Source organism: Rhamphochromis sp. 'chilingali' (assembly GCF_963969265.1).
Source record: "Rhamphochromis sp. 'chilingali' genome assembly, chromosome: 5".
NCBI classification, from domain to species: domain Eukaryota; kingdom Metazoa; phylum Chordata; class Actinopteri; order Cichliformes; family Cichlidae; genus Rhamphochromis; species Rhamphochromis sp. 'chilingali'.
In genome coordinates, this window is record NC_137932.1 from 42831921 (window position 1) to 42859145 (window position 27225).

Here is a 27225-nt window from a genome sequence, read left to right on the forward strand (position 1 = left end):
GTTTCTGTGCTAATGAAATGTCACATCTAGTTCTTTCAGATAAATATCAGCTTAATACGTTTCTAGTCAGCCTGTGACCAAAAAAACGGTAAATTAGCTCCATCAGATGAGGATAAAAGCCCAACACCTTTGACAGTGTTGATTTAATTTTACATACATTGCCTCTACGGATTTGACGACCTGCTCTCCATGAAACCTTTCAGATCTATAAACAGACTGTTTAAAGCTGAGGTTTGGTGTGAGGCTGCACAGACTGAGCAGAGCTGGTGGGGGCGAGCAGTAATCTAATGAGCAGAGGGGTGGATGGAGGTAAATGATCCACAGACAGCAGAGACGCTGCAGCTGATTGATCAGAAGCAGAAAACCCAGACAGAGCTCAGGTTCCCAGACCTTCTTCCATTTTAAGCCTTAAAATAACAGCAATTACTGCATGTCAAAAGAAGCTAAACGTGGAAACTACTGCAACTGAATTAACGACTACATCAAAAGAAGCACCTGCAACCAAACATGGCAATTGATGCGACACTGTAACTAAACATAGCAACCACATCAAACAAACAAACTAGTGGAATGACAGAAGCTGGAAATAAATATGGCAACTACTGCAAAATAATGCAGCCAAACAACTACGCGTCAACGGAGGAAACTGCAACTAAACATAGCAACTGCTGCAACCACACCAAGCAGTTACGAAGTATAAAGTATAGCAACACCAGCCAAATAGATCAAATTGAGCCTCAATGCCAGCTGTCAGCAGCTACTCTAAATAAACCTGCGACTACTGAAAATGTGATTAAGCATCACTACTGTGCAACTAAACCAATTACTGTAGTATCAGCAGCACCTGCAGCACGGAAGCTACTGCAACCAAACAACAACCATGAAACCAGCTACTGCAGTGGCAGCAAGACCTACAGCTACACAAGGAATCCACTCCAACTAAGCCAACCAATTTAAGCAACACATGTAACCAAACACAGGTCAAAAAATAAGCCTCTCCTGCAAGTACATCAACTACTGTAACAAAGGCAGCACCAGGGATTAAACATGGGAAGTACAGCAACTAAACCAAACAGCAGCTAAAGCTTTGCTTTTAAATTAATAACAGCAGCATTTGGGCCTGTAAGGGTTATTTATAGGCAAAGAGTCTGTTTTTGTAATTCCTCTCAGGATTTCTGTAGTTCCTCTCATTGCTCGTAGCCTGTAGAGGCCTTTGTTTCCACAATAATTCAATTTTTTATTACAATTTAATAAAACGTTGTCAAAGTCAAACCAGACACTGAATACAGCATCTTACCGCCACAGCCTCCAGAATCTGCTTGATGACATGAGCGGCATCTCTCTCACTGTAGTAACCACGTTCCACAATCCTGGAAACAAAAATACAGTCAAAGATAAAATGACATGAAAATCAAGAGCAGCATCTCTTTATCTGTTCTCTGATTGGTTACACTTTACTAATGTACGTGTTTGTCTGGTTCGGTTTTCCAACAGAGATGTTGGAACAAGCTGTTAGTTCTTTCATTCTCTTTGACTTTTGCATCTCAGTTTGGAAGTCTCAGGACAAAATGAGCAAACCGCTGTAGCTGTAGCTGTTGTAGCCTGTAAAAATGGCAACTTATGCAGTCAAAACAACCACATCACATTACACCAACAACGCCACCGAAACACAGCAACACCTGCTTCAACTAAACATGTTAATTTATGTAAATGACCAATCGCTGACACGGAAACTTCAGTAACACCTCCAGTAAACATGACAAGTTCTTTAATAACAGCATGAGTAACTTAACACAGGGGCCTCTGTGCCCAAACATAGAACTTCAGTTACAGAAACGTCTGTAACCGGACACAGCAACTCCTAAAACCCCCAAAGTACAGCAACATCTAACCATGGCAACCACTGCAACTACAGGAAAACTGCCAAGTTAAGTGATTGGTTCATTAGCAGGAATTGTGCTCTTAACTATAGCAACCAAACATCACAACTTTTGCAGCAAAACCAGCCTCTGCCACTACAGCCACACTGCCAACCCTGAACAAAACCATATACCAAAAATAGACGATTGCAACTTTCGCTACTCCACCAATCACAACAGCTGCTGCAGCAAATCTAAACACACCAACTCAACATCTGTAACTAAACATAACAACAAAATGGATTGAGCCAAACTCCACTATTCACCATCTCGATCAACACCTGCAACTGACCAACCAACACAACTGATGCAGCATGTGCAACCACTGATGATACAGCAATGCATATACCTACACACACCACTGAAACTAATGTAACAAATGCAGCACAGCAACTACTGCCATTACAACTGCACAACAGCTACTGTAACTGAACTGCAGACTACAGCCCAACTTGTAATCAAAGATTTCTCAAACTAAGCCAACCAGTGATACTTTCAATTAAACACAAAAACTACAGCAATGTCAGTAGGACAGCTAAAGCAGCTAATGTGAGTGTGTACGTACCGGTCAAAGAGCTCTCCTCCAGTCACCAACTCCAGCACCAGAGCAATGTCTGTGTCTGTCTCAAAGATCTCCTTCAGCTGGATCTGAGCCACAGGAAAGCACAAGAAGCCAGAAATATATTAAAAATGCATGAGCGAGTACTGAGAGTCATATATGTAAATAACAATGTCCATATAAAAATAGAACTTCTGTGGGACTGTTGTTATTTGCTCAAATTACTGGTAATTGAATAATTCACTGTAAGAGTGCAAAAATGTCCAGTTTTGTCAAAGCCATTGGTGTTCCTCAGTGACACATGAAGATGTCGTATAGAATAGCATCCTGGGTTTGGTTGTGTCATTCCCAACTCTAATGTGAACGATATAAGCACAATCTTTTCCTAAACCCTTTCAGGATTTTAAGTGTCTGAACCTACTAATTATCTATCAGCGTAAAACCTAAACCTAACCTAACTAAGCACTTTATAGAACCTAATCTTAACCAAGTTGTTCCTATTCATCCATCCCTCCATCCAATAATTCATTTCAGGGTGGATTAGATGTTAATTAATACAACTTAATCCCAGCCTAGGCCTGTAAACCTTTTCAAGGATCCTTCAGAGCCTAAACCCAGCCTTTAAAGCCTAAGTAGCTTTTAGTGCCAAAGCCTAACCACCAGGTAAACAACAGGCACTAACTGAAACTGCACTAATAGTGAAGGCAAAACCAACTGATTCTGCCTCTGGTACATAAACACTCAATATCACTTAAAACATGCTTGAGAAGAGCAAACACTTTGAAGTATTTTTGAACTTTCCAAGCAGGAACATAGTAACGAGATTTTTTTCATGTTTCCAGTCATCATTGTCCCAGATTCAACAAATAAAGGAACAAACATGAAACAGACAATAGACAGTTCAATACTTAAAGTACAATAAAAAAAGCACACCCATCACGTACTTTGATGTGGTGCAGTTTATCGACCTGCTTTTAAAATAGTACTAAGAAAAGAAAAACAGAACTGATGCGTCAGTCTTGTCTTAAATAAAATATTAGAATACATGCTATAGCTTGCATACTTGGTAGATGAACTCTGGGCCATGCTCAGACTTAAATAAAGTTGAATCTAAATTCTTACAAGCTCATAAACAAGTGTTTTAGCTCACATTAAAGGGTCGTGTTTAAAATCAGTGATACAAAGAAAAGAGAGATTTATGGGGAAAATTTTAGAGTCGACTGAAAATAAGAGAGATTATTCAGTCACACCAGACCAGGTGAACATGAACAATAAAAATGAACTGATTTATTCTGCATATTATAAATTAAGTCATTAATTCATGTCCTGGCAGAACCCGAAGTGTCTGTTTTGGTGTTTTCTTCCATATTTTCATATTTTGCACTTATTTCAACTATTTGTGACTCACATGAATGGACCAAGAATAATTCCTCAAAGTTGTCCGCTGGACATTCTGGACTTTGTTTACACTAATTCGATTAGATGTGTGGTCATCTAATCGAATCACTTCATCACTAAATCACTTTAAGCATATTTGCACTGCACAAGACACAAATGTGGACACTGGACATATATATATATATATATATATAAATATATATATATATATATATATATATATATATATATATATATAAATATATATATATATAAATATATATATATATATATATATATATATATATATATATATATATATATATATATATATATATATATATATATGTGTGTGTATATAAAAAATTTTTTTTCTTCATACATTCTTATATATTTCTATACTGTGTATTTGTGTATTGTGTATTTTGTTGTACAGTTATTTTATTTTCAACTTTAATTTTTATATTTTATCTTATTCCTTCCCAGTTAAATTTACCCTTTTTAATTTTCATATTTATTTCTTATTCATAGCCTTTTCTTTTTTTCTTTAGGTCACGAGCAGTTGTGTAAGCATTTCACTGCATATCGTACCGTGTATGACTGTATGTGACAAATAAAATTTGAATTTGAATTTGATTTGAAAGTTCACAACTCTACAACGCTTTTATCCAACGACATTAAAAGCTGGAGGAAAGTTTTGATTAAGTAATACATATAAATATTCTACGAGTGACCTGACTTGAACTAGACCGCTCACAGTCTGGGAGCTTATTGGCTGTCATCTGATAGATCATTTGGGGTCTAGTGGATCTCTGGGCTAAGACTTCCATTTCCACCCATCAAATAATTCTTTACAAATGCAGGTCCACGTTTAAGTTTCTGATGGTTTTGAAAATGCATTTCAGAAAAACGTTTACCTGTTTGCAGCCAAATGGAACCAAGGCTGGGTCCAAGAACAACCCAATTCCCACAGACTCCCTTAAACAAGCATCGTTACAGCTCGGCACAAAACCTAGTTTAGGCACTCAACCCTCTTTTCCATTCAGTTTAGTTTCATTTAGATAGTGCCAAACCACTCAAAGTGCTCTATAATGTAGGGTAAAGACCCTACAGTTATAGAGAGAAAACCCCAATAACATATATCGCATATACTTACAATGTTTGGGTGAGAAAGACGCAGCAGAACGCCGATTTCAGTGCGAACAATTTTCTTGTCAATCTGCAACAGAAGAAACATTATCAGAATGGACGGATTTACCCTTATAAGTCAAAATATAACAAATGTCTTCTGCTGAAACAGTGTTACCCTACAGATTTTTGAAGGTTTCCTGTATATCACAAAGATATTAGCAGCAGATCCGTCCGGGACGTTGGATTGGTAGCCACCAAGAATCAGAAGAACCCCATCAAACACAGTTTGGCAAACCAACACTTTGGCTCCTAGACTTTGACTTGCACTGTTCTAACTGGACAGTCTACGTTATTTTCTTCATCATTTCTTGCTAATAATGTTTCGACTCATCTGTGCACATGTTATATATTGTTGGACTGCTAAAGTCTCCATCATGCTGGTTCACTGACCGTTTTCTTGAGGACTTTGACAGCGTAGGGCTTCTGGGTCTGTTTCTCCTCACAGCGATACACAATAGAAGTCGCTCCTCTGGAAGGAAACACAAAACAGTTAAACCTGAACACTGCAAAGACCTGTGTGTACAACATGGAAACCAGTCTGAGCTACTGAAAAGGAGGAACTGAGATTCTTTAATTGGAGCCAAACAGGCACTTGAACTAAGTACTAAAATTTAGTTTCATTTTCAGGAAACACTGATAATTATTCTACTGTATGAATGACACAACATTTAGACTTTTTACTGGTTCCTGCTGGTACTTAAATGTTGGTGCAGTGAAAAAAACCCAAGAAACTAGTGTTTGTTCCACTGAAGGGCATTCAGACATGTTCCACTAGACCGAGGTAGGCAACTCCAGGCCTCGAGGGCCGGTGTCCTGCAGGTTTTAGATCTCACCCTGGGTCAACACACCTGAATCACATGATGAGCTCATTAACAGGCCTCTGGAGAAGTTCAAGACATGCTGAGGAAGTAATTTAGCCATTTGAATCAGCTGTGTTGGATCAAGGACACATCTAAAACCTGCAGGACACCGGCCCTCGAGGCATGGAGTTGGACACCCCTGCACTAGACTATACGACGGAGAATTAGGGCCACATTAAGAAAAAAAAAAAAGAATGTCCATTTTTATATTAAAGTCAAAATTTCAAGATTAATTTGAAATGCGGAGATTACAGTTGTCATGTAAAGCCAAACATCTGCCATGGCTCCTGTTCCCTCTACAAAATGCCTCGTGTGGATGAGTTAGTGAAACAAATTGATCGTTGTGTCTTGTTATACCGCATACATCCTCTTTATTGCACGAGGGTGTAACCATCAATATTCTCACAGCTGTCCACTGCCAGCCATTTCAACTCTTCCAGGTTTGTGTGGGGTTTTCTTTCTTTACAACCCCCACCACACTGTTCTTGTGCTAAAAGAGAAATAATTTCTCTTTTCAAAATAATTTCCTTAATTTTGAAGTACAATTTCACGACCTCATCTACACGAGGCTTTTTATAGAACTACAGCAGCTGTGGCAGCTCCACATTTTACACATCTCACACATTTCTCTCAAAATAGTATTTTTAAACCAATTAACATAGAGGCCTCGAATCTGTAGGTACTTTTGGTCCTACAAGAGGAAGTCCTTGTGTTTGAAACATGCACAACGGGTTCATCCATCCAATAATGCCCCAGCAGATTCTGCAATAGAATCTGGCAGTATGAAACTCAACTTATCTGTTACTCAAATTAAAAAGGTTTAGATAAGGTTTAACAGCTGGTGGACGTATACAAAAAAAATCAAGTTGAGTTTTTATTTGAGATGTTTTATTCCCATCTTTTCTGTTATGAGTGTGCTTTTTTCTTTTCACACCTGCCTGTTAAAGTTAGACTTAAGTTAGATTATAGCTGGAACAGAGTTGGGTTTCAGTTAGGATTAGAGTAAGATTACTTAAGGGTAAGTCCAATTAAGACATGGGATCACAACCACAACTCTGTGTGTATGTGTGTGTGTGGTTAGGGATCTGGTATTCTGCCGGGACAGATGGAGGAAACAGATCCATCTGAGAAGCAACCACAGACTCTCTCTCTCTCTCTCTCTCTCTCTCTCTCTCTCTCTCTTTCTCTCTCTCTCTCACACACACAGTCCTGGCTGGTCTCCATGGCAACAGGACACCTGGTAATAGAACTGGTGGCGGCATGCTCACACGTTTGATTTCACTGCTGACATCATTTTCATCATTTTCTGCAGATCTGCTGTCAGTGTTGTGGGTGTTGGTGTTTGCTGAGATAACAACAAACACAGTGTGTAAATACACACAGTCCACCGCACGCTGTAAACATTCAAACAACGAACAAACTGCCCGAGCTCCAAACAGTCTGCAGGTCTCTTTCACGACTCATCTTTGTTGTCTTTTAGCTCAAATTCCATGTTTGCTCTGACTTTTTATGGTTTTTAAACATGAGCCACCCAGACTGGCAGACACTGAAGCATCAGAGCATCTGGAGCAAAAGCACAGCAGTATAAATGTACAGGATTAAAACTGCTGCAGTCAAAGTAGAGACGTGTAAGCTAAATGTACTTTAAGCAACCGAAGTACTTATTGATCAATGCAAGACATTTGAATGTATTTATTTCTATGTTGTCATTTTTTATGTTTCAAAATATCCACATCAATACTGACTTGAAAACCTGGAAGATATTAATATGATTTATTAATAAAAATCTGTAAAGTGTTCAAATATATTAATAAAATGTTTGACAAACTGTATTGTAAATTGTTCAAAAAAACTTGTATCGGCAAATGGAAATAATTCCCCTATCATCAAAAAGTAAGTATGAAATTGGATAGATGCCAGTACAATATTCCAATTTACCACCTAGATAGAGCTAAAAGCTAAATAACCAAATCAAATACTAGTCTTAAAAATGCAAAACCTCTTTGATAAAAAATATACCTCATTTTGAAAATCATTACAAATATGTATAGATACATACACCAGATAGATAGATTATACGCGTGCACCAAGCACGTGATGCAGCTGTGTTTTACTGTTATCAATATTTTTAACAACCTTCACTTAAATCTGCTTAAAGTGGCGCAGTCTGAAATCTTATATTGGTTACACAACGTGAATGTGCAGACAGCAAGATGCTGCGCATAAAACACATTTTCACTCTGTGATTACACAAGAAGACAAAGATTGCTGACAACATTTTGACACCAAAGCTCAAGCTTCGTTTTCTTGCTTCGGTGTTTCCCGTTAAATTCCAACAGGAACCAGTATTTAACCGGTACCTCATTCAAATGAGTAACTCTGTAATCCACGGGATGGATTATAAAGTGTGGCCAAAGTTAATCCTGAAGGATCACATGGACCCCTCATGCAGGCAACTTTGGCCCAATGAAGTGTCCATATGAACTCATCGGTTTTCCCCTGCCCCCCCATAATGTGGTCCAGACCTGCCCAGCTCCGAGCTCAGGGTGTAGAATTCCTCCACAGTCCCGTCCCGCCTTGATCCGTCCACCCAGAACTCCACCGGCTCCGAACCAGGCCGGGACGTCGGCATGATGATAGCAGACCTCCCCCAAACCAGCACCAAGAAGACCGGGACCGAGTCAAAGATCACACCAGTTCCGGGACCGGTTCAGACCGGGCCAGATGTGACCCGATCAGAACCAGGAACAGAGTAATCCCGATCAGATCTCAGATTTAAATCCAGCTCGGTAAAACCCAGATTAGAGTCACGGAGGGGGGATGATTCATGATCCTGATGGGCTTTAATCCAGACCAGCAGGGGGAGGAGGAGGAGGGGGATCCGCCTGCTCCTTCAAACTCTCAATCAGGACCGTTTATCTGTGAGGAAAGGGCAAAAACTAAAAGAAGAAAACAAATACACCGAACCCCCGGTGATGAGCACGGCTCTTTAATCCAGACTGAAGCTGGAGCCGGGATCCAGACGCTCCAGGTCCAGATGTGTCGCAGCTTCCATCGGGCCCTAAAAACCTCTCAGACGTCGGATCAGCTCAGTCCATCACCATCCTCCCGGGTTTAGGCTTAGTACCTCCGTGTTTTCACTGGCAGAAACGGACCGTCCGTCTCTCCGGAGCGCAGCAGCCTCCCTCCGGAGATGCAGCCCACAGAACCACCACAGCAACACCGAAGAGCGGGTACGTGTCGGGAAACAGACTGCGAACACCGGGGTGAGTAGGTGGATGGTGTCAGCGTTCGATGCTCAGGGGTCTGATTCCCGGGTAGGGCTGCTCCAGATGTCTGATGGATCTGCGGAGGGAGAGAGATGCTGCTGTAATCTCACAGCCCCGCCCCACCGCCACCCCGCAGACCAATCACAGCCCCGCGGGGGAGCCGAGTCGCACTCCTATTGGACCACCATCCTCTCAGTCACCGAAGTTCTGTCAGCAGCCTAAATACAGAAATAACCCAAATACATAAATGTACATTAGCGTGACATGTGGAGACTTTGATTCTGCGCGAATCAAACCACTCTTTCACACGTGCCCAGCGCCGCAGAAGCACAGCGCTGACACACTGAGGTGCTTCCTTCTTTGCATCTCATCAGTTTCTGGTCAGGTTTTAACGAACAAACAGGAGACGCACTCCACAGCTTTATTTGCAGTTTGATATAGTGTTGTGCTAAGGATTATTATTGTTTCTAAGATAACCTCTATATTTCAAAGACATCATACTGTGGTAACCTTGCGGCAACAGCTTCCTAACTTAAACAAGCTGCAGGACTTTTATTTGAGCACTCCAGAGGGTGCAAAAATTAAAGAGACATTAAAAATATTATCAAACTGAATTCCGGGACTCCATAAAGATATTTGTGAACATGAAAGGATGAGTGCACAACACTAAATACATCATTATCTGAAAAGAGAAGCCAGTGAGAAATGCTTTAAACCTGCAGTCCGTCTAATATCCACCAGATGGCGCCTCTCCTGATTGTACAGAAGTCCACAGTAAACTAAAAAAATTCCAGTAAAGTAAATAGAATATACAAAAGAAATACCAAACTATTTAAAATACATCAGGTGGTCTTAATTATTTTCAGCCTCGGTCGTTGTGTCCTTGGGCAAGAAGCTTCACCCGTTGACTGGTGGTGGTCAGAGGGCCCGGTGTCGCCAGTGTCCGGCAGCCAGGGCAGCTGTGGCTACAATGTAGCTGCCATCAGCAGTGTGTGAATGGCTGAATCTACACTTTGGGGTCCATAGGGACAAGCGCTATACAAATACAGACCGTTTACCCTCTGTGCGTGTGTGCGTGTGTGTGTTTCTATCATTGTCACATTTGATTAAACAAATAAAAACTACACTGTAAACAGTATAAAAGTTCGCATGAACCAGCAAGTTTTTAATACAAATCTCTGAATTACATTCAGTGACTCAGACAACAGTGTGAGAACAGTGACAACAGCTGGTTTTGTATCCTTGTTGTGTGTCTGCGTGTCTTTATACTCATCAGTGATCAATTTGTGTTATACTGGTTCTTTTTGAGTCCCTTTGTAGGTTTGTGAGATAGGGTAAGATATAGGTTACATTATTTATCCTAGAACTTGTTACAGCAGCCTATTAAACATAACGTATAACAAATAAGCTTAGATGAAGTATAAATGCTTAAAAATAAAATAAATTACAATCTAAAACACAAAAAAACTTTAGCGTCCATTTTTATATTTGTATAATTTTTAAAGTGTTGGGTTCATGGTGTATTTTGTGGTACAGTGCTGCGTAAACCCCGCGCCTCCTTCTGCGGATTGGTTTGCAATGATTGGTCGGTGAGCGGTAACGTGCGGCCCTACGACTGCGACTCCATCTTTGTTGTGACGTCGACCCTTGCTGGACGTAAACTTCCTTGTTGGGATTGTCAACAGTGTGGCGGTAGAGTTTAGCTAACGCTACGTGTATCTGGGACTCTGCTTCCGAACCGCTTCGAAAGTCGTTAAGCTTCCTTTCTTATTTTTTGTTCTGAGAGTTTTCAAATATAAAATGACTTTTTATCGAAGTCTCTCAGCGGTTCTTGTATCGGTATGCTGGGTTCTCTTGTCCGTGGCGGAGGAGGTGAAGAACAGCACCGAAACTCGTAGAACCGCCGCGACGAACTCCAGCAGGGTTAACGCCATAAACGGCACCAGCAAGGGTCCGCTTAATACCTTCAACGTGGACAGCTCGATGATCCAGAGGGCCCTCTACGTCCTCGTTGGCATCACTATAATCGGCGTCCTCTACTTCCTCATCCGAGCCGTGCGGTGAGAACTACAATTTAATTCAAGATCAAAAATCATTGCTTCTTACAGTCGCTACGCAGTCACAATTTCGGCCTAAAATGTCCAAAATAATTAGAAATATTTACGGATCAGGTGAAAGCCGAATTGAAGAGCACATTTTCCAGCTTCAAAAAATCACTTTACAGTACTTCAGTAACTTTTGAGAAGCGAAGAAAGTTTAAAAAACTGGATTTATGAATGGAGTCTGCTGATTATAAGGTGCTGCACGTTTATTGTTAGCTTTTTGACATAGATTGCATTCTCGGGGTACACGGTTGTGTATATTACTGTATCTGACAAGTTATTAGAGAAATCCAAAAGTAAGAATAGAGTAACATACATAAAGCCGAATTCCCTCCATAAATCTAACAACTTAAAACTTTGTATAAGCTGTTTTTATGTGTTGTAAATGACTATATATAAGTCCTGCATTATGTTTTAGTAACCATTTTTAGTTCGGCATACACTCCAAACTCCTATCACTTCTCTCAGTGTAACCGTTTCTGATAACAGGAGGTGGAACTTGGCCTCTCGTTTCATCCGACGTAGTCTTTGGTGAGAAGTACGTTTTTAATTTGAAGTCAGCAAACCTGCTCCTTACAGACGGAGACTATGCAGTCAGAATCGAGGGCCAACTGTCACAATAATTACAAATATTTACAGAAGCCAAACGGAGGCTCCTGCAGTTTTAGGAAGTCACGTGAGACACATTTACAACGTGTCCTCAACTTGAGAAGCGGAGAAACTTTAAAACTGTGAATAGTGGGGCTTAATGTTTGTCCACATATGAGGATTGGCAATTTCTAAACTTACACTAGAGCAAGCCTTTTAGTGGCCACTCTTCAGTCCCGCCATTAGTTTGTCAGTGAGTCAGAGCCAGTTGGACACATTGTGTAACCTCAGTTTGAACTTCATCAACCTGAAGGTTTAGTGACAGGCTGCTGGCCTTTGGTCTCTCCCATCATTTAAAGCTGTGGTGTTCATATGAAATCACAGGTTTGGTTCCCACCTGAGTGATGTCACACCAAACGTCATTGTAAATTCAGTCGTTTTAAGCTCTGTCTCATATTAGCGATGTGACACACCTGTGCAGAGTGTCAGTCATGCGTTTGTGTGAAGTTGCTGGACTCACTGTGTGGTTCAGGAGGTAACACTTAACACTAATCCTGGTCTACCAGTGTCTCAATTTGTTTTGGCCATCACTTGGCCTTGTTCTGAGTTTAAGTGCCTTTACATTAAGAATGTCATTCTCCTAACATTTCACATTCAGTTCATAAATATCATAATTCACCCGTGTTTTTTTTAAGTGCTGTACATTACAACTACCTGTTTGGAGCACAGTGGCGTCGAGTTAATAGTAAATGTCTGTTTTGTGATGATGTCGTCAGGCTGAAGAAGCCCACCCACAGAAAGAAGTATGGTCTACTGTCCAATGAGGACGATGCTGTGGAGATGGATGCGGTGGACAGCGACGAGGACGACACGCTGTACGAATCTCGCAGCCTCCGCAGGTCAGAGGTTAACAGGCAACAGCAGTAACGCTGAAATAGAACCAGAACCTGATTTTAAGGCTAATACCAGTAAAAGTTTATTTTTATTTTTTATCTGATGTTCATCAGCAAAAGTAAAAAACATAGAATCATGAAAACACAAAGTTGTCAAAACAATAAATAAATACATTTGATTATTTTGAATAGTTTGATTATTTAAATAATCCAGAGACGCTGACTGGAATTGTTCCAAAGTCTGAACTTTGCTGACTTTGATTTACAGTCAGTCTGATTGGTGTTATCTTTGTCTCTGTTCAGATGAGTCCTGGTCTTTGTCCTCTGACGGATCAGCCCGTATTGATTACAGATTGAGAGAGGGTGGGAGAAGTGACCAACGACTTGCTGAGACAAGTGGAAATAACAAACAAACTGACCAAATAGTCACTGAAGAAAAATGCCAAATCTCAGCTGCTCAAGGAAGATGAGCAGAATAATCAAATTTTTGTTCTTTTAAATGTGGTGTCGGATGAAATGCAGACATGACGGATCAGTGGATCCTCATGAGGCCAAATGTTCCTTTTCTGTTCGTTACTCCTCTTAATATTATTTCAGAGTGTTTTTCTAAGAGTTTATTTGGTGTGTTTTTCCACTCTGAGCTTTTCTGCTCTGACTACATGCTTTATACTACTGCAGACTGATGGCAGGCAGCAGCAATGGTTGTGTGAAATGCTGCAATTGATCAGGATTTGTTGTCCTGACAGACGGTCAGCCTGCCCTGAAACAGTGTTTCACATCGGCTGTGTTGAGACTAAAAGGGTGAATGTGAAGCTTTTGTATAACTCTGATTCCTGATGACATTTTTTTCTCTGTGGACAAGATTCACACTTCTTAACAAAACATTAAAATCTGATTTTTGAATATAAAAAAGTCTTATCATCTGTTTTTGTTTTTGAACATGAGTCTTTATTGGCTACTTTATTTTTTATCATGTCGTGTCAGGTGACATGATATGATATAAAATTAAAATATCTGTAGTTAAAAAAAATGTGCTTACAGTATTGGAAAAAATAATTTTGTAAAAGCGCTGCAGAAGTGAAAATACATGAAGTAAAGAGTACATGAAGTTTTAGTAAAATATGTAAAAATGTTGTAACCATAAATATAAAATATTGGAAAATACTTTTGCCAAGCAAAATACTTCTGGAATATGTAAAAAATAAATAAGTTATTATTTTTACCAAGTAGCTCTTAGGTCCTAAATTAGAAACAGGGATGGATGAGGATCTCAAAGCAGCGGCTGAGTCTGTGTAACTGCTTGTTTGTTTTTTTTAAATAATTTAATCATTACTTAGAGGGCTTGAGCTTCAAAATGAAGCTGTAGTAGCAGGCGTTCACCACAAGATGTCGCCAGTGTTACTGTTTCAAACATTAAGCTAAAGGCAACGTTAATAGCAAAGCACCTGTCGTATAGGGATCATATTAGCACAGCCTGAAACAGAAAACTGAACATCAGAAAAAGATCAGATTTGAATGATAACGCGGGACAAATATTATGAATGAACATCCAAAACAATCTTTGCAAAAGGTATTCAAATAAGGAAACAATCGAAACAACGTTAAGCAAAGTGTGAGAAATACTTCATTTTATGTATGTGTACACACACACACACACACACACACACACACACACACACACACACACACACAGGGTCACCTGTCATAAAATTAGAAAACACAAACAATTCAATTCAATTTTATTTATATAGCGCCAAATCACAACAAAAGTCGCCTCAAGGCGCTTCATAGATACAGAGAAAAACCCAACAGTCATATGACCCCCTATGAGCAGCACTTTGGTGACAGTGGGAAGGAAAAACTCCCTTTTAACAGGAAGAAACCTCCAGCAGAACCAGGCTCAGGGAGGGGCGGGGCCATCTGCTGTGATTGGTTGGGGTGAGAGAAGGAAGACAGGATAAAGACATGCTGTGGAAGAGAGACAGAGGTTAATAACAGATATGATTCAATGCAGAGAGGTCTGTTAACACATAGTGAGTGAGAAAGGTGACTGGAAAGGAAAAACTCAATGCATCATGGGAATCCCCGGCAGCCTACGTCTATTGCAGCATAACTAAGGGAGGATTCAGGGTCACCTGGTCCAGCCCTAACTATATGCTTTAGCAAAGAGGAAAGTTTGAAGCCTAATCTTGAAAGTAGAGATAGTGTCTGTCTCCCGAATCCAAACTGGAAGCTGGTTCCACAGAAGAGGGGCCTGAAAACTGAAGGCTCTGCCTCCCATTCTACTTTTAAATACTCTAGGAACAACAAGTAGGCCTGCAGAGCGAGAGCGAAGTGCTCTAATAGGGTGATATGGTGCTACAAGGTCATTAAGATAAGATGGGGCCTGATTATTTAAGACCTTGTATGTGAGGAGCAGGATTTTGAATTCTGGATTTAACAGGAAGCCAAAACAGGAGAAATCTGCTCTCTCTTTCTAGTCCCTGTCAGGACTCTTGCTGCAGCATTTTGGATCAGCTGAAGGCTTTTCAGGGAGTTTTTAGGACTTCCTGATAATAATGAATTACAGTCGTCCAGCCTGGAAGTAATAAATGCATGAACTAGTTTTTCAGCGTCACTCTGAGACAGGATATTTCTAACTTTAGAGATGTTGCACAAATGGAAGTAAATAAATTGTTGTAAATAAATAACTTTATTTTGGTATCTTAATAAAAACTAATTTGCTTTTCTGTTATCTTCAATCAATAAACAAATTGAAAAGAAATCACCCACAAATCCTCATGTGGAAATAATTTTTTTGTCACCATAACTGAAAGAATTTTCTCTCCCTGTTCTTCCACCTGTTGCTGCTTTGTTACTAAACTCACTGAAAACAGGCTAATTCTGAGGTAATAAAACAGGAAGTGGCGATTTTTCCCACCTCACGGTCTGTCGGGGTCACTGATAGCAGGGTGACTGCTGAACTGCCACTGTAACAAGCTAATGATGAGTGGGCGTGGTGCTGAAGACTGATAAACGTCTCAGCCTATCAGACGGTCCCCAGAGAGACCACAATAACAACAGTACAACTCAACAGGTCCCAGAGGAGCAGAGGGGCGTGTTTCAATTAGAGAAAGCTGAGTATATGTGTGTGTGTTTGTGAGATGCTGGCTTATCCTCGGTTCCCACCTTAGTCTCTCTGTTTTCACACAGTTTATCTGATCAGGTGTCAATAAATCTGCTGAAGACCGTCACTAATTTTAGCTAAATCAACCTGCAGTTATTGTTCACCTGTTAGAAATATGGCTGCACCTCCAGTTTCCAGCAGACACTGTGATAGTGGGAAACATGACATCAGAACAGCCAACTAAATAGACAGATGTAAGATTATTGTTCTGAGCATCAAGGGGCAGTTTCAGAGCCAGATCGAGCTGGATCAAAGGTTTCTAAGAGGGCGGAGCATGGAGCCCAAAAACACTTCATGGATCCAAAGCAGGATCCGGAGGATAAAGGTGACATCATCAGAAGTCCAATACATCAAGTTGTGTTAGCTGAGAGATTAAAAAACCAAGACCCAACTGGCTGACACGCAGTGCTCACTAACTGCTTACTCAAATGTACTCGATTGAAGGATCATCAGCAAGTGTGAACACATGTATAAAACCAGATGTTGACACTTTGCTGGCCTGCAATGCTCAGAGAAACTGCAGAAAACGGATGCATCTCAGACTCAAAACTGTGTCTGAACAAACCACAAGACTTCTGGAATAATGTCCTTTGCAAAGATGAGGCCAAAGTGCAGAGGACCAAGTTTGGTGAAAAGCAAACACAGCAAACCAGCACAAACACCTCAATCCACCTGCCAAGTGGGGTGATGGACAGGTCATGATTTGGCTCTTCTTTTGGAGCCACAGTAAGGTTGTCACATTGGCCCAAACTAATGCACCAAGAGTGAAATGAAGCTGAGGCAAACTGAAGTGGACAGAGTGCAGATGATGCAAGAGAATTTTTAATCATTCTCTGCTGTGACTCCACTTTAAATCTAAATGAGGTGATGGAGGAATCCATCCTTTAGAGCTATGCTGTATCCTCCGGTTTGCGTATTTTTGGAGAATGATTCATCCTGAAGCAGATTAATGAGCCTCAAACCCACCTCGGAGCTTTGAAAGGGGGAGCTGGTTTTCAGTGGACTTTCCTCCACAGCCACCTGACCTTAACCCCACTGGATATTCAGGAGGAAGCCAAACAGAGAAACAGTGGTGGGAACTGAGGATGAGCCGATATCTCTCTGTCACAGACACACACACACACACACACACACACACACACACACACACACACACACACACACACACACACACACACACACACACACACACACACACAGAGCTCTCTAATTGAAACACGCCCCTCTGCTCCTCTGAGTTGTCCTGTTGTTATTGCCATCTCCCTCAGGGCCGTCCGATTGGGTGAGATGTTTATCAGTCATCTCCTCAACTCATCATGGCCTTGTTACAGTGGCACAGTGACAGTCTACTCCGCCCCATCACCCCAACCCCCCTGCTCCCCAACACACAGACGCACACACACACAGACGCACACACACACCTCCACAGTGAGTTCAGGTGCTTTGCTGTGTTAGAGCACTAATAATGCTGCAACAAAATTTGACATTGAACTTAATTTAAATAATTTTTTTAAAAGAAAAAAACATCACATGTTACAATATAACAACAAGAATGTTTACTTATGCACTGTTACTTTCAAAACAGTATTTCAAAACATATTTATTTTCCTTAGAAAGAATGAATCATTTATATTTACACACAATAACAGAATTATGTCAGAACAAAATGACCATGTTAGATATTACGATCCCCTAAAACCTGTTTATCGAGCTATATCCAGAGCACAAACCTCTGCTGTGCAATGATGTGCAAACTTTATAAAGATCAAAGGTTGTAAAATTATGTGAAAACTGAGAGTTAACTTCCAGTTTATGCACAATAGGAAAACCCAAGCTTCATCAGAAAACCCGTCCATCCATTCTCGTCTCCGTTTCGGGGTCGTGGGGGTCTGGAGCCTATCCCAGCTGTCTTAGCCAGTCTGTTGCAGAGCTAACACACACAGACAGACAACCATTCACATTCCACCTACTGGCAATTTAGAATTACCAGTTAGCCTAACCCCACTCACTGCATGTCTTTGGACTGTGGGGAAGCCAGAGTGCCCAGTAGTGATGGGATTTCCAGCTCTTTTTAGAGAACTGGCTCTTTTGGCTCCGAACCGGCTCTTCAGGTTGTTTTGTTGCTTTAATTAATTTATTATTAACAATAATATAAAATTATGCACAAAAGGAATTACTAATGTAAAAAAAAGTGGTTTTATTTATATATGTTTATACATAAATATATGCGGTGGCCCCTAGAGGCAAAACACGTACAAACTCCAAAACACATTTCTAGCATGAACTGAACTTCCAAAACAGGATCACCTAAATTACACAATTGAAATCATGAAAGCATGTGTGTATTGTTTGTGTATTTATACACAAGCATTCATATATAGTCAAATAATTTAAAAAAAAAAAAAAAAAGTTCATTTACCTGTTACTACCACACACCAAATCTGGTCGTTGGTACTTGCTGGCTTGTGTAGCCACAAGATAACAAAAGCTCAACACTGCCCCCTAGCATCCTGGAGCACTTCTGTTGTCTTTTGTACTTGTTTTGAGTTTGTATGTGCTTTGTCTCTAGGGGCCACCGTAAATATACTTTTATTTATTCACTCCACATAAAATGTAATAAATAAATCATATAATACAAAAAACAACTATTCACATTTACACCTTTTAACTTTTAACTATTTAAATTTTCAGCTTTTTCCTTTCACAAATTTAAAGTGAAACAACACAAAACACTGCAAACCACAACACAATTAAATATAAATTATAATATGAAAACAAAAAGAAGATGCATATTCTCTGTCATATGGACCTGCATGAATAAACTTTCTCAATCCTTTATCATCTGCAACTGAAAATAGTTGTGGATGATTACTATACCTTTCTAATGTTGTTGTCCCTGGCTCTCTTTCTCTGTCTCTGGCTCTGTTCCTGTGCTACTGAGTGTAACTACCGCCCCTCCCCCCTCTGCCCAGCGTAAAGCACAAGGCTCGCGTGCGGAGTGAAGCGGAAAAAAGTGCGAGAGAGAGAGAGAGTGAGAGAGAGAGAAAAAAACCCCACGGCTCGCGATAAGGAGCCGGCTCGCGTCGTTCAAGTCAAAGACCCGGCTCTAAGAGCCATTTCGTTCACGACCGACCCATCACTAGTACCCAGAGAGAAGATGCAAACTCCACAGAGAAAGGCCCCGGCCATACAGTGGAATTGAACTTACCACCTTCTTGCTGTGAAGCAACAATGCTAACCACTGCTGCCTCTTGAGAAAACATCATGCAGAAAAAACCCAACAGTAATCAGTTTAGATTTGAAAAACAGAATTGTTGATGGTCACAAAGCAGCAGATGGATATACCAAGTTATCACAGCATTTCTGTTAGAGGCATCGTCAAGGAGCTCACATCGGCCCTCACAGTGCAGAGCAAGTGTGGCAGAAGCAGGAAGAGAAAATTTCAAAGACTCTGGAAAGAAAACTAGTGAGCAATGTGTCTAAAGACCCCAGACCTCCACTTCTGCAAAAGAGACACCCTTAAGTCAGACTGAAGTATGCCGAGGACTTCTTGGACAAAGACTATATGAGTATGTGATGATATCAGTTTATTGCAGCTCTTCACTCAATCATCAGGTGCAAATTTAGAAAAAAATAAATGAAGAATTTATGATAGTCTTGCACGAGTGAATCAGCAGGTTGTCATTAATGAAGAGGAAAAGCATCAGTTTCTCTGTATTTTTATTTCTCTGTATTCAGATATGAGCATCACACCTGCGCATCATCACAGATTTCATCAGTAGACAAAAAGACATTTTTATTAACATTAAAATCACCAAAGGTTCCTCATGAAAGAACCTGAATCTGGTTACTGGTTCTTCTGCTTCATGGCAGAACATCACCCTGAATATCAAACATAAAACACACAAACAACATGGAAAGCACACGTCTAATAACACTGATACATGTGAATATCACATGAACTTTTTTCATTAGTGAATTACTAAATGCAGAATAATTCATATTTATGGATAATTCCATGTGTGCTTTTAAAGCTACCAGCCATCACTCTGTGCTTTTATTTAGCTACACTAACATCTCAATCATGTATTAAATGGCCTTTAAAATCCACATTTCCCTTTCACTCTGTTCACCTCACTGAGGAAGAATATCATCAGTTTAACCCAAAACATTTACAATATGAACAGATGTTCCCAATGCCAGTACGTCTGACCTGTAATCATTTATTCATGAAGATCAATAATTCATCTGTCTGCTGCATGAAGTGTCGTGTATCATTTTTGTGATTTTCTAAAACCAGTCAGAAATAATGCAGAGGCATTGTCTGACAAAAAGCTTGTAAACGATGAAGGTTTCTGTCTTGTTAGTGTTCCCTGTTTACATCTTTGTGTTTGAGCCTGAATCAGCTGACTGACGACAAACAGCAGAACTGGAGCACAGGAGCATCAGTCTGACCCCAGACTGCAGGGGCCTTCACATCTGGAGTGATGAAACAGTCTCAGCTGATCTCTGCTCGACCTGCTCAGCTGTACCTGCTGGTACTGGAGCTGCCTCTGCTCCCCCATCAGCCCATCAGAGTCTCCCTCTGATGAACTCTCACAGGTGGAGTTAGGTGATGGTGTCCCCTGCAGTCTGTCCTCCTCCAGCCTCACAGCCTGGCTCTGTGGGGCCCCGCTGAGGTCTTGCTCAGTCAGTAGATGGTCCAGAAAGCTGATGTACCTGAGGGCGAGGCGTAGGATCTCGTTCTTGCTGAGCTTCCTGTCTGGGGGGTGGGTGGGTATGAGACGTCGCAGCTCTGCGAATGCACCATTCACGTTCTGCTGGCGCCATCGTTCTCGACTGTTGGTGAAAATCCGACGTACCACTCTGGGACGGGTACCTGAGGGGAGAGCAAAGAAGGATCAGCTGGAGAACCACATCTAAGGATGTAAGGTTGGGTACAAAGTAGCTGAGTGACCCTCAACTGGTGACAGCACAAGCATGTGCAGTGACAAAAAAACAACTGTTTTGTTCTAGTAGGAAAAATCTAATAAAAGAACCAAATAAATAAAAGAGACAGAAGTGAAGGAAACAGAGACGAACACCTGACAAAGACTGACTCACACTAAACACACAACATGAAGACAAGGATTACAAAATACAGGTGAAGTCAGAAAAGAACGAAGAAGGGAAGTGGAAAAAAACTGAAAGCTGCATGAATTGGAGAGGGAGAAACAGTGAGACAAACAGAGGAAAGACGGGAAGCAAAGAAGAGAGAATCTTCAAAAACACAAGGACAAGGATTCACAACTGAAACCACTGAACAGTGGAGAGAACACGACACCTTAAACAGAACCACGTGAAGAAGAAACACAATCTCACTCTGTCTGTAAAACATCTTTTTATGCAGCATCATCGTCAAGGTTTTATCTTTAATAGAAAGGAAAACTGCGAAGCTTTTTACAAATTAAAACAGCCCTCTTTCATCTTATAGGATACTTGTCTGATTTATTTATAATTTACGGTTGAAAACAGCTGCTAGTATTGATAACCACTTATAACTGATAAGTGGACCTTTTGAATGTGATATTATTTTTCTTAAATGCTGAATTAAGTAAAGCTTAATGCTGCTAAGATGTCTTTTGTCAGCTCTATAGAAGAGCACACTAACATGCGTGTCTCCATATCTGGTGATGCAGTGAACTCACCCTCAGTGAGGTTCCTCTCACACGGAGCCGCTCTGAGCTTCAGGGCGATGCGTGGATCTGGATCACTGCACACAGACACACAGACACGTTGGTGAGGAGCAGAAAAATCCTCCTTGGTGATGAATTATGGAAACTCATATTTTATTTTAAAAATGGTTTCAATAGAATGCAGATGCCAGCAACATGCTGAAACAAATGCACCATAATCGTTATAATGGCGTTCTCCCTGTCTTGTAAAACTGTGTAAATACCGCAGATCAAAAAGCCAATAACAGGTAATAACTGCGGCTTATGTAAAACAAGCAGCTTTTTAGTGCAAACACATTGACTGTTGTAAACTCCAACATCTATTAATCTTTACAGTAACAAAAATGGTTGTTTTAAGCCGTTTACAGTTCATTAATAAACGCCGGTCTCACCTGCGGAAGGTGTGGAGGTCCTGGACATCTTCGTGCAGCATGTCTCTTGCGAACAGAAGCAGCAGAAGTGAAGGAGACTGGTGGCTAATCGGGGTTCAGTTGGCAGTTCGGGCTCCGTTGACCTTCCCTCGGCTCTGTGGAGAGTCAGTGTCGGTCGCCTCTTTTTATATCCACGGACCCTCCCACCCCCACCTCCCCGTGTCCCGGCGCGTCGTTTCCTCGGAGCCCCCTTTGATAAAGACAGTCCCATTAAAGTCATTAAACCCAGGGTCCCAGGAAGCAGCTCTCCAGGGACCTGCAGGGTCCTTGGTCCGCCTCCCCCCTCCCCCCCTCTGTAGGAGTCGTGTTTTCCTCCGTCACGACTCCACAGCCTTCGGCGCCACCGCTGCCAGCCGGACCCAGTACGCACAGACCATCAAGGCTGGTCCTGTGCTAAAACTTCTCAGTGACTGAAACACTAACTGAAGTAGCCTACGTATTGAAGTAAAACCAAACATGCCACATATGATTCATCGCCATATGACTGTTTCTGTTTAAACTGTCTTTTCTTGGCAGCTCTGGGGGTTTCTCGCTTTTGTTTGCGGGGTTAAAAAAACTGAAAGTCTCAGACTTATTGTTGAGTAGCTTTGATGCGCCTCTCAGGTGAGCCGAAATTTTAAGGGGAATTTTTATTTTATTTATACACTCCTCGGAAGTTCTATCTGTTCACATTTCTGCACCAAAATACGTTTACAGCTATTATAGGACACGTCAGTAAGAGGGAAACGGCACGATTTAATAATATTAAGAAGACTTAATGAAATGCTGGTAAACTGGGATTTTGTTTTAATCTTTGCCAAGCAGGACAACTTAAAAATCAGAGACAAAGGAGGAAAACATGCTAAATGCTCACACTGAGCCATGTTGTCCAAGGTCAGTTACAAACAGGAATATAACGTCTTCAATAGCATCATTATATTATTATAATATACACCCTTATATTGTATATTGTATAGCTTTCTTGTTATATGTAAAATTGTATTATATTATTTAATTTTTTTACTTTAAAATATTTTACTTGCATTTTTAATCACTCTTATATTTAAATGTTCATTTTCTATTTTATCTAGGGATTGAGAGTAACGAAGTTTCTATTCTCTGTATGTCCTGTACATGTGGCAGAATTGACAATAAAGTTGACTTTGACTTTGACTTGACTTGATCAGCCTATAAAAGTAAAAATGTAACTGTTTTCATTATTGATTTATTGATCGATCAGTTTCTGTACGTGGCTAGACTGCGCAATGGGAATTATTGGTGGTTGTTAAACTTCTATCAATCGCCTTTTACTTAATTATCTTATAATTTGTATTTATGACTCGTGTGCAGCCGGAAGCGTTGCAGGTGTCGTGTGGTTCCAGCTGAGCAGTTCACTCACGAGCTGTTAGACTCGTCTATCTGATGTTTGACGCCATCAAACGGCCGCTTCGCTTTCCGTTAAACGTCTCTACCTGCGCCCAGGGGTGCCCAACTCCAGGCCTCGAGTTCCGGTGTCCTGCAGGCTTCAGATGTGTCCTTGATCCACTACAGCTGATTTAAATTACCAAATGACCTTCTCAACAGGTCTTGAATTTCTTCAGAGGCCTGGTAATGAACTAATCGTTTGATTCAGGTGTGTTGACCCAGAGTGAGATCTAAAACCTGCAGGACACCGGCACTCGAGGCCTGGAGTTGGACACCCCTGCCTGCGCCGGAGGCTGCGAGGTGTTCAGACAGACAGGTGAGGAGATGTCTGCAGTCAGGGAGGTGACAAAGTTAGGCTGAGCCACAGACACACGGCAGTGAGACTCGTGATTAAAAACCTGCACGAGTTACATCCTTAACTATCCACAAACATTAGTGATTAATGACCATCGTAGATTAAAACGCTTAATGAGGACTATTGCAAACAATGTGCTTTTATTTTTTATGGTGTTTATTTTCATTAAAGTTTGTAGAGTTGATGTGGAGGTTAAATAAAATCAGCTGTTTGAATCTCTCTAATTGTCTGTGATGATGTTGACGTGGTTTTTGTTTTGTCCTTTATTACTTCCATTATAAATCTCAACTTCTTCCTTTATGGAAGAAAGTTTATTTTTATGATGCTTTTTCTGGTTTCAGTTCACATAAATTAATCTGTGTTACTTCTGGTCTGTGATATTTAATTGAGTGAAATAAAACGTATCAAATGCAACTGTGTGAAATAAACAGGAATCCCGTTCATCATAATGATGACATCTACTGTTTGCTGATAACTCGTATAAATGAAGTCATCTCGTTTCAGAGGCGGAAATTTACTGAGCCACAGGAACAGCTTCAGAAACTGATTCAGGACTTTGAGCATATCGTTTCTTTATCTGGCTTCTCTTAGTCTAATATTACCAATCACATGAAACTGGTTATGAAATTGATTAGTCGTAAGTAACCCACAGCGCCTACACACTGTCACATGACCCACATCAGCTGGCGCGAGGTCCCTCTCCTGATTCGCTGCGTCCCCGCCGCGGCAAAGATGCCTTGAGTTCGGCTGCGCTGTCTGTTATTTAACTGCCTTCCGTCGTGCAGTTTCCGTATTTGTTTGAAGTGTACAGATGAAGCTATGGATGAAATATTGTACTGTTATGAAATGTGACAATGCAATGATCAGATTCACGCTATAGAAGTGTGGAATCATTGTATATTAAACTGAATTCAAATCGAAATGGACATTTTCTGTCCCTGCAGGTCAGATGTGTTTGTTGTTGTGCTTCTTCATATTCACCCCCCCTTCATCCTGTCTTTGGATTACGGACGTATTTTTTTCCCGTCGTGAAACTGAGCCCTAAAGAGGAACTCCTGAAAACTGACCTTCAAAAGGAAATGAACAGGCATTTAAAAGTCTTTTGCACAGCGATTGCAAGCAGTGAAATTAATTGTGGTACATGTATTTATCCATGTTGTGTTTTGTATTTGTTTTGTTCCACTTCCGCTTTTTCCCAATTTGTTCAATATATTTTTGGTTTTCTTTGACAGATTTTCTGTGTCTGGTCTCATCATTCACACCACCTGGGCTCCATTCTGTGCATCAGTCAGTTACATCCACCCGCTGCATATATAGCTGGACTGGTGCTTTTTCGTTTTTATGGGCCGATGTTTTGTTGTTTGTTTGTTTTGGGGTCTTTTTTGTAACGGCATAAACAATGAAAGGTGGTGGATTGGCTAATTGGTCATGATCGACTCTGGGCTGGATAGATTACAGCCGATGAGGTCGAACTTTGAAGTTTCGCATTGAGCTCAAAAGGAGCAGTTTGTCCCGGACTTCAGCTGGAATAGAAAAAGACACAAAGCTGCAGTTATTCTGTCTTTGCGCTGCAGCTGCCTCCTCTCCTCTCATCCTCTCCTGTTTCTACTTCAATCATGAAACTGATCAATGATCAGCTGATCGCTTTTCTCTTGTTTGTTTATCGCCCACTTTGCGCCAGAAAGAGGAAACCAGCGGATGTCGCGCTAAACAACAGCAGCACCTTTAAGCTTGATCAGCTGTTGTTAGAATTGATTTAATATTAATTTCTAGTATCAGCTGATGTTTGCTGGAGCCACAGCTGTAAAGCTGCTGGTCATGATGTCATGCTCAAAAATGTTTTGTCTCACTCTCATTTCTTCTTGTTGCGTGTTTAAGCTCTACTTGGAACCTTGTTAAGATCCAACCATGCAAAATCTGATCTATTTATTAATGTTTTTGTTGCCATTTTTCAAGTGGTCTTTAATGTTTGATCAGGACTGAATCAAATTTGATGTGTAACAGCGCCATGTTGTGGCCAAAGAGAGTAGAAAAGAACTACCATTGATGATCAGGTGAAACAGAAGTTAAAGACAGTAGTTATGGACACTAAAAATGAATTAAGCATTTGTTTTATTACCACGATGGTCAAAGGGGAAGAAGAGTGAGCTATCAGCTGGGCAGTGGTGGATAAAATTTGGCCAGTTTTAACCCAAAGCCCACAACACAAACGCACATACCTGTAAGAATGACACAAACAAACCTAAACAACTGTGCAAAACGGCACCAATAAAAAGGTCAAAAAAATAAATTTGACACAAACCTGTAAATAAATAAAATCTGTAAAATATATACATCTTTTAGGCTTTTCCAGAAAGTTAAAAAATAAAAGAAGCGTTGGCTTAAAATAGGCCGGTTGCCAATAAGTGTTATGAAACTGAGTTCAGATTCACTCTGCAGAGGCGACAGATGTGTCACAGTCCAAACACACCACAGTGTGAGTCCGAAGAAGCTTTTCTCTGAGTGAACGCAGTGCGCGTCTGAGGTTGTAAGTGAGTAATTATATATCAGAAATAATAATATATTTAAAAACAGCAACAACAACAAAACCCACTAGTATGTATTGTAAGTGTCACCTGGCAGTTCGCTGGTGATTGGCAGAGTGGGTGCGTGGGGTGAGGTCGGCGCTCTTCTGTGGAAAAATCCAGAGGCGATTAACGCTCTCTGGTGCGAGTGGGTGTATTGTTCGGTAAGAGACTTTTGCCATTTCGTTTGGATCACTTATTGTTGTAGGTGCCGATTTTTAATGCGTGTTGTTGGACTTTTTTAGTGTGACCACGAGTTTTAATGGAGGAATTGATCGACTGCGCGCAGGGAAACCGATCGTTGGTATATTTGTTTGTTTTAGTTCTGTGATTTTTGAATGGTTTAATAAAACGGATATTTTATTTGGTAACATTTTAAACCATAATGTTGTTTTTCAGCTGTTGTTGTGCTGCCTCATCTGTCCTTTTGTCGTTCTTTTCATTGATTTGTAATTTTGTTTTGGTCCGTGCAGCCTTAAAGGCGGTTAATGCTTGAGAGTGAGCCGTGTGAGGACTAACCTCTCTTTTTGTTTGTGCCACTTCCTTTAACATCAACACATAGCGCTGATTCCCAGCTGTGCTGAGACCTGGATTGTTTGCAGTCTCATGTGCAGCGGGGATATCAGCAGGATGTGTTGTAAGTGCCGTCTGGAAATAACTGGGAAAACTATGTTTAATTAATGTAACAAATTATCAGTTTATTTCTTTGCCCCTTTTATTCGGTACCTTTGTCCTCGGTTACAGTATTTTTCCCCTCATGCGCGGTATTTGCACAGAGGTGGAGCCGCGCATGGACTCAGACTGACTGGACGCAACATTGAGCAGTTGCACCC

General features: G+C 40.8%; 3 protein-coding genes across 3 annotated transcripts in view; 1 reads left to right on the plus strand and 2 right to left on the minus strand.

Annotated features, from left to right (window-relative positions):
* LOC308397570 (calcium/calmodulin-dependent protein kinase type IV-like) overlaps positions 1 to 9232 on the minus strand; it is a 19395-nt gene extending 10163 nt beyond the window's left edge. The window contains exons 1-5 of the mRNA XM_080883539.1: positions 8432 to 9232; positions 5437 to 5515; positions 5012 to 5074; positions 2485 to 2567; positions 1298 to 1370 (exon numbers count right to left, since the gene is read on the minus strand). Coding sequence (XP_080739665.1) covers positions 1298 to 1370; positions 2485 to 2567; positions 5012 to 5074; positions 5437 to 5515; positions 8432 to 8538 — 405 coding nt within the window. The 5' untranslated portion in view covers positions 8539 to 9232. The remainder of the gene's footprint in view (positions 1 to 1297; positions 1371 to 2484; positions 2568 to 5011; positions 5075 to 5436; positions 5516 to 8431) is intronic.
* Positions 9233 to 10820: 1588 nt separating this feature from the next.
* Positions 10821 to 13662, plus strand: fam174c (family with sequence similarity 174 member C). Its single transcript, XM_080882726.1, has 3 exons — positions 10821 to 11235; positions 12642 to 12764; positions 13062 to 13662. Exons 1-3 carry the CDS (start codon positions 10976 to 10978, stop codon positions 13063 to 13065), a joined length of 387 nt encoding a protein of 128 aa, XP_080738852.1. The 5' UTR covers positions 10821 to 10975; the 3' UTR covers positions 13066 to 13662.
* Positions 13663 to 19584: 5922 nt separating this feature from the next.
* On the minus strand, positions 19585 to 22186 carry LOC308397113 (T-cell acute lymphocytic leukemia protein 1 homolog). Its single transcript, XM_080882841.1, has 3 exons — positions 22031 to 22186; positions 21612 to 21676; positions 19585 to 20803 (listed from the first exon to the last, which is right to left on the minus strand). The coding sequence occupies exons 1-3, from the start codon at positions 22069 to 22071 to the stop codon at positions 20370 to 20372; spliced, it is 540 nt and encodes a 179-aa protein (XP_080738967.1). The 5' UTR covers positions 22072 to 22186; the 3' UTR covers positions 19585 to 20369.
* Positions 22187 to 27225: the final 5039 nt, after the last annotated feature.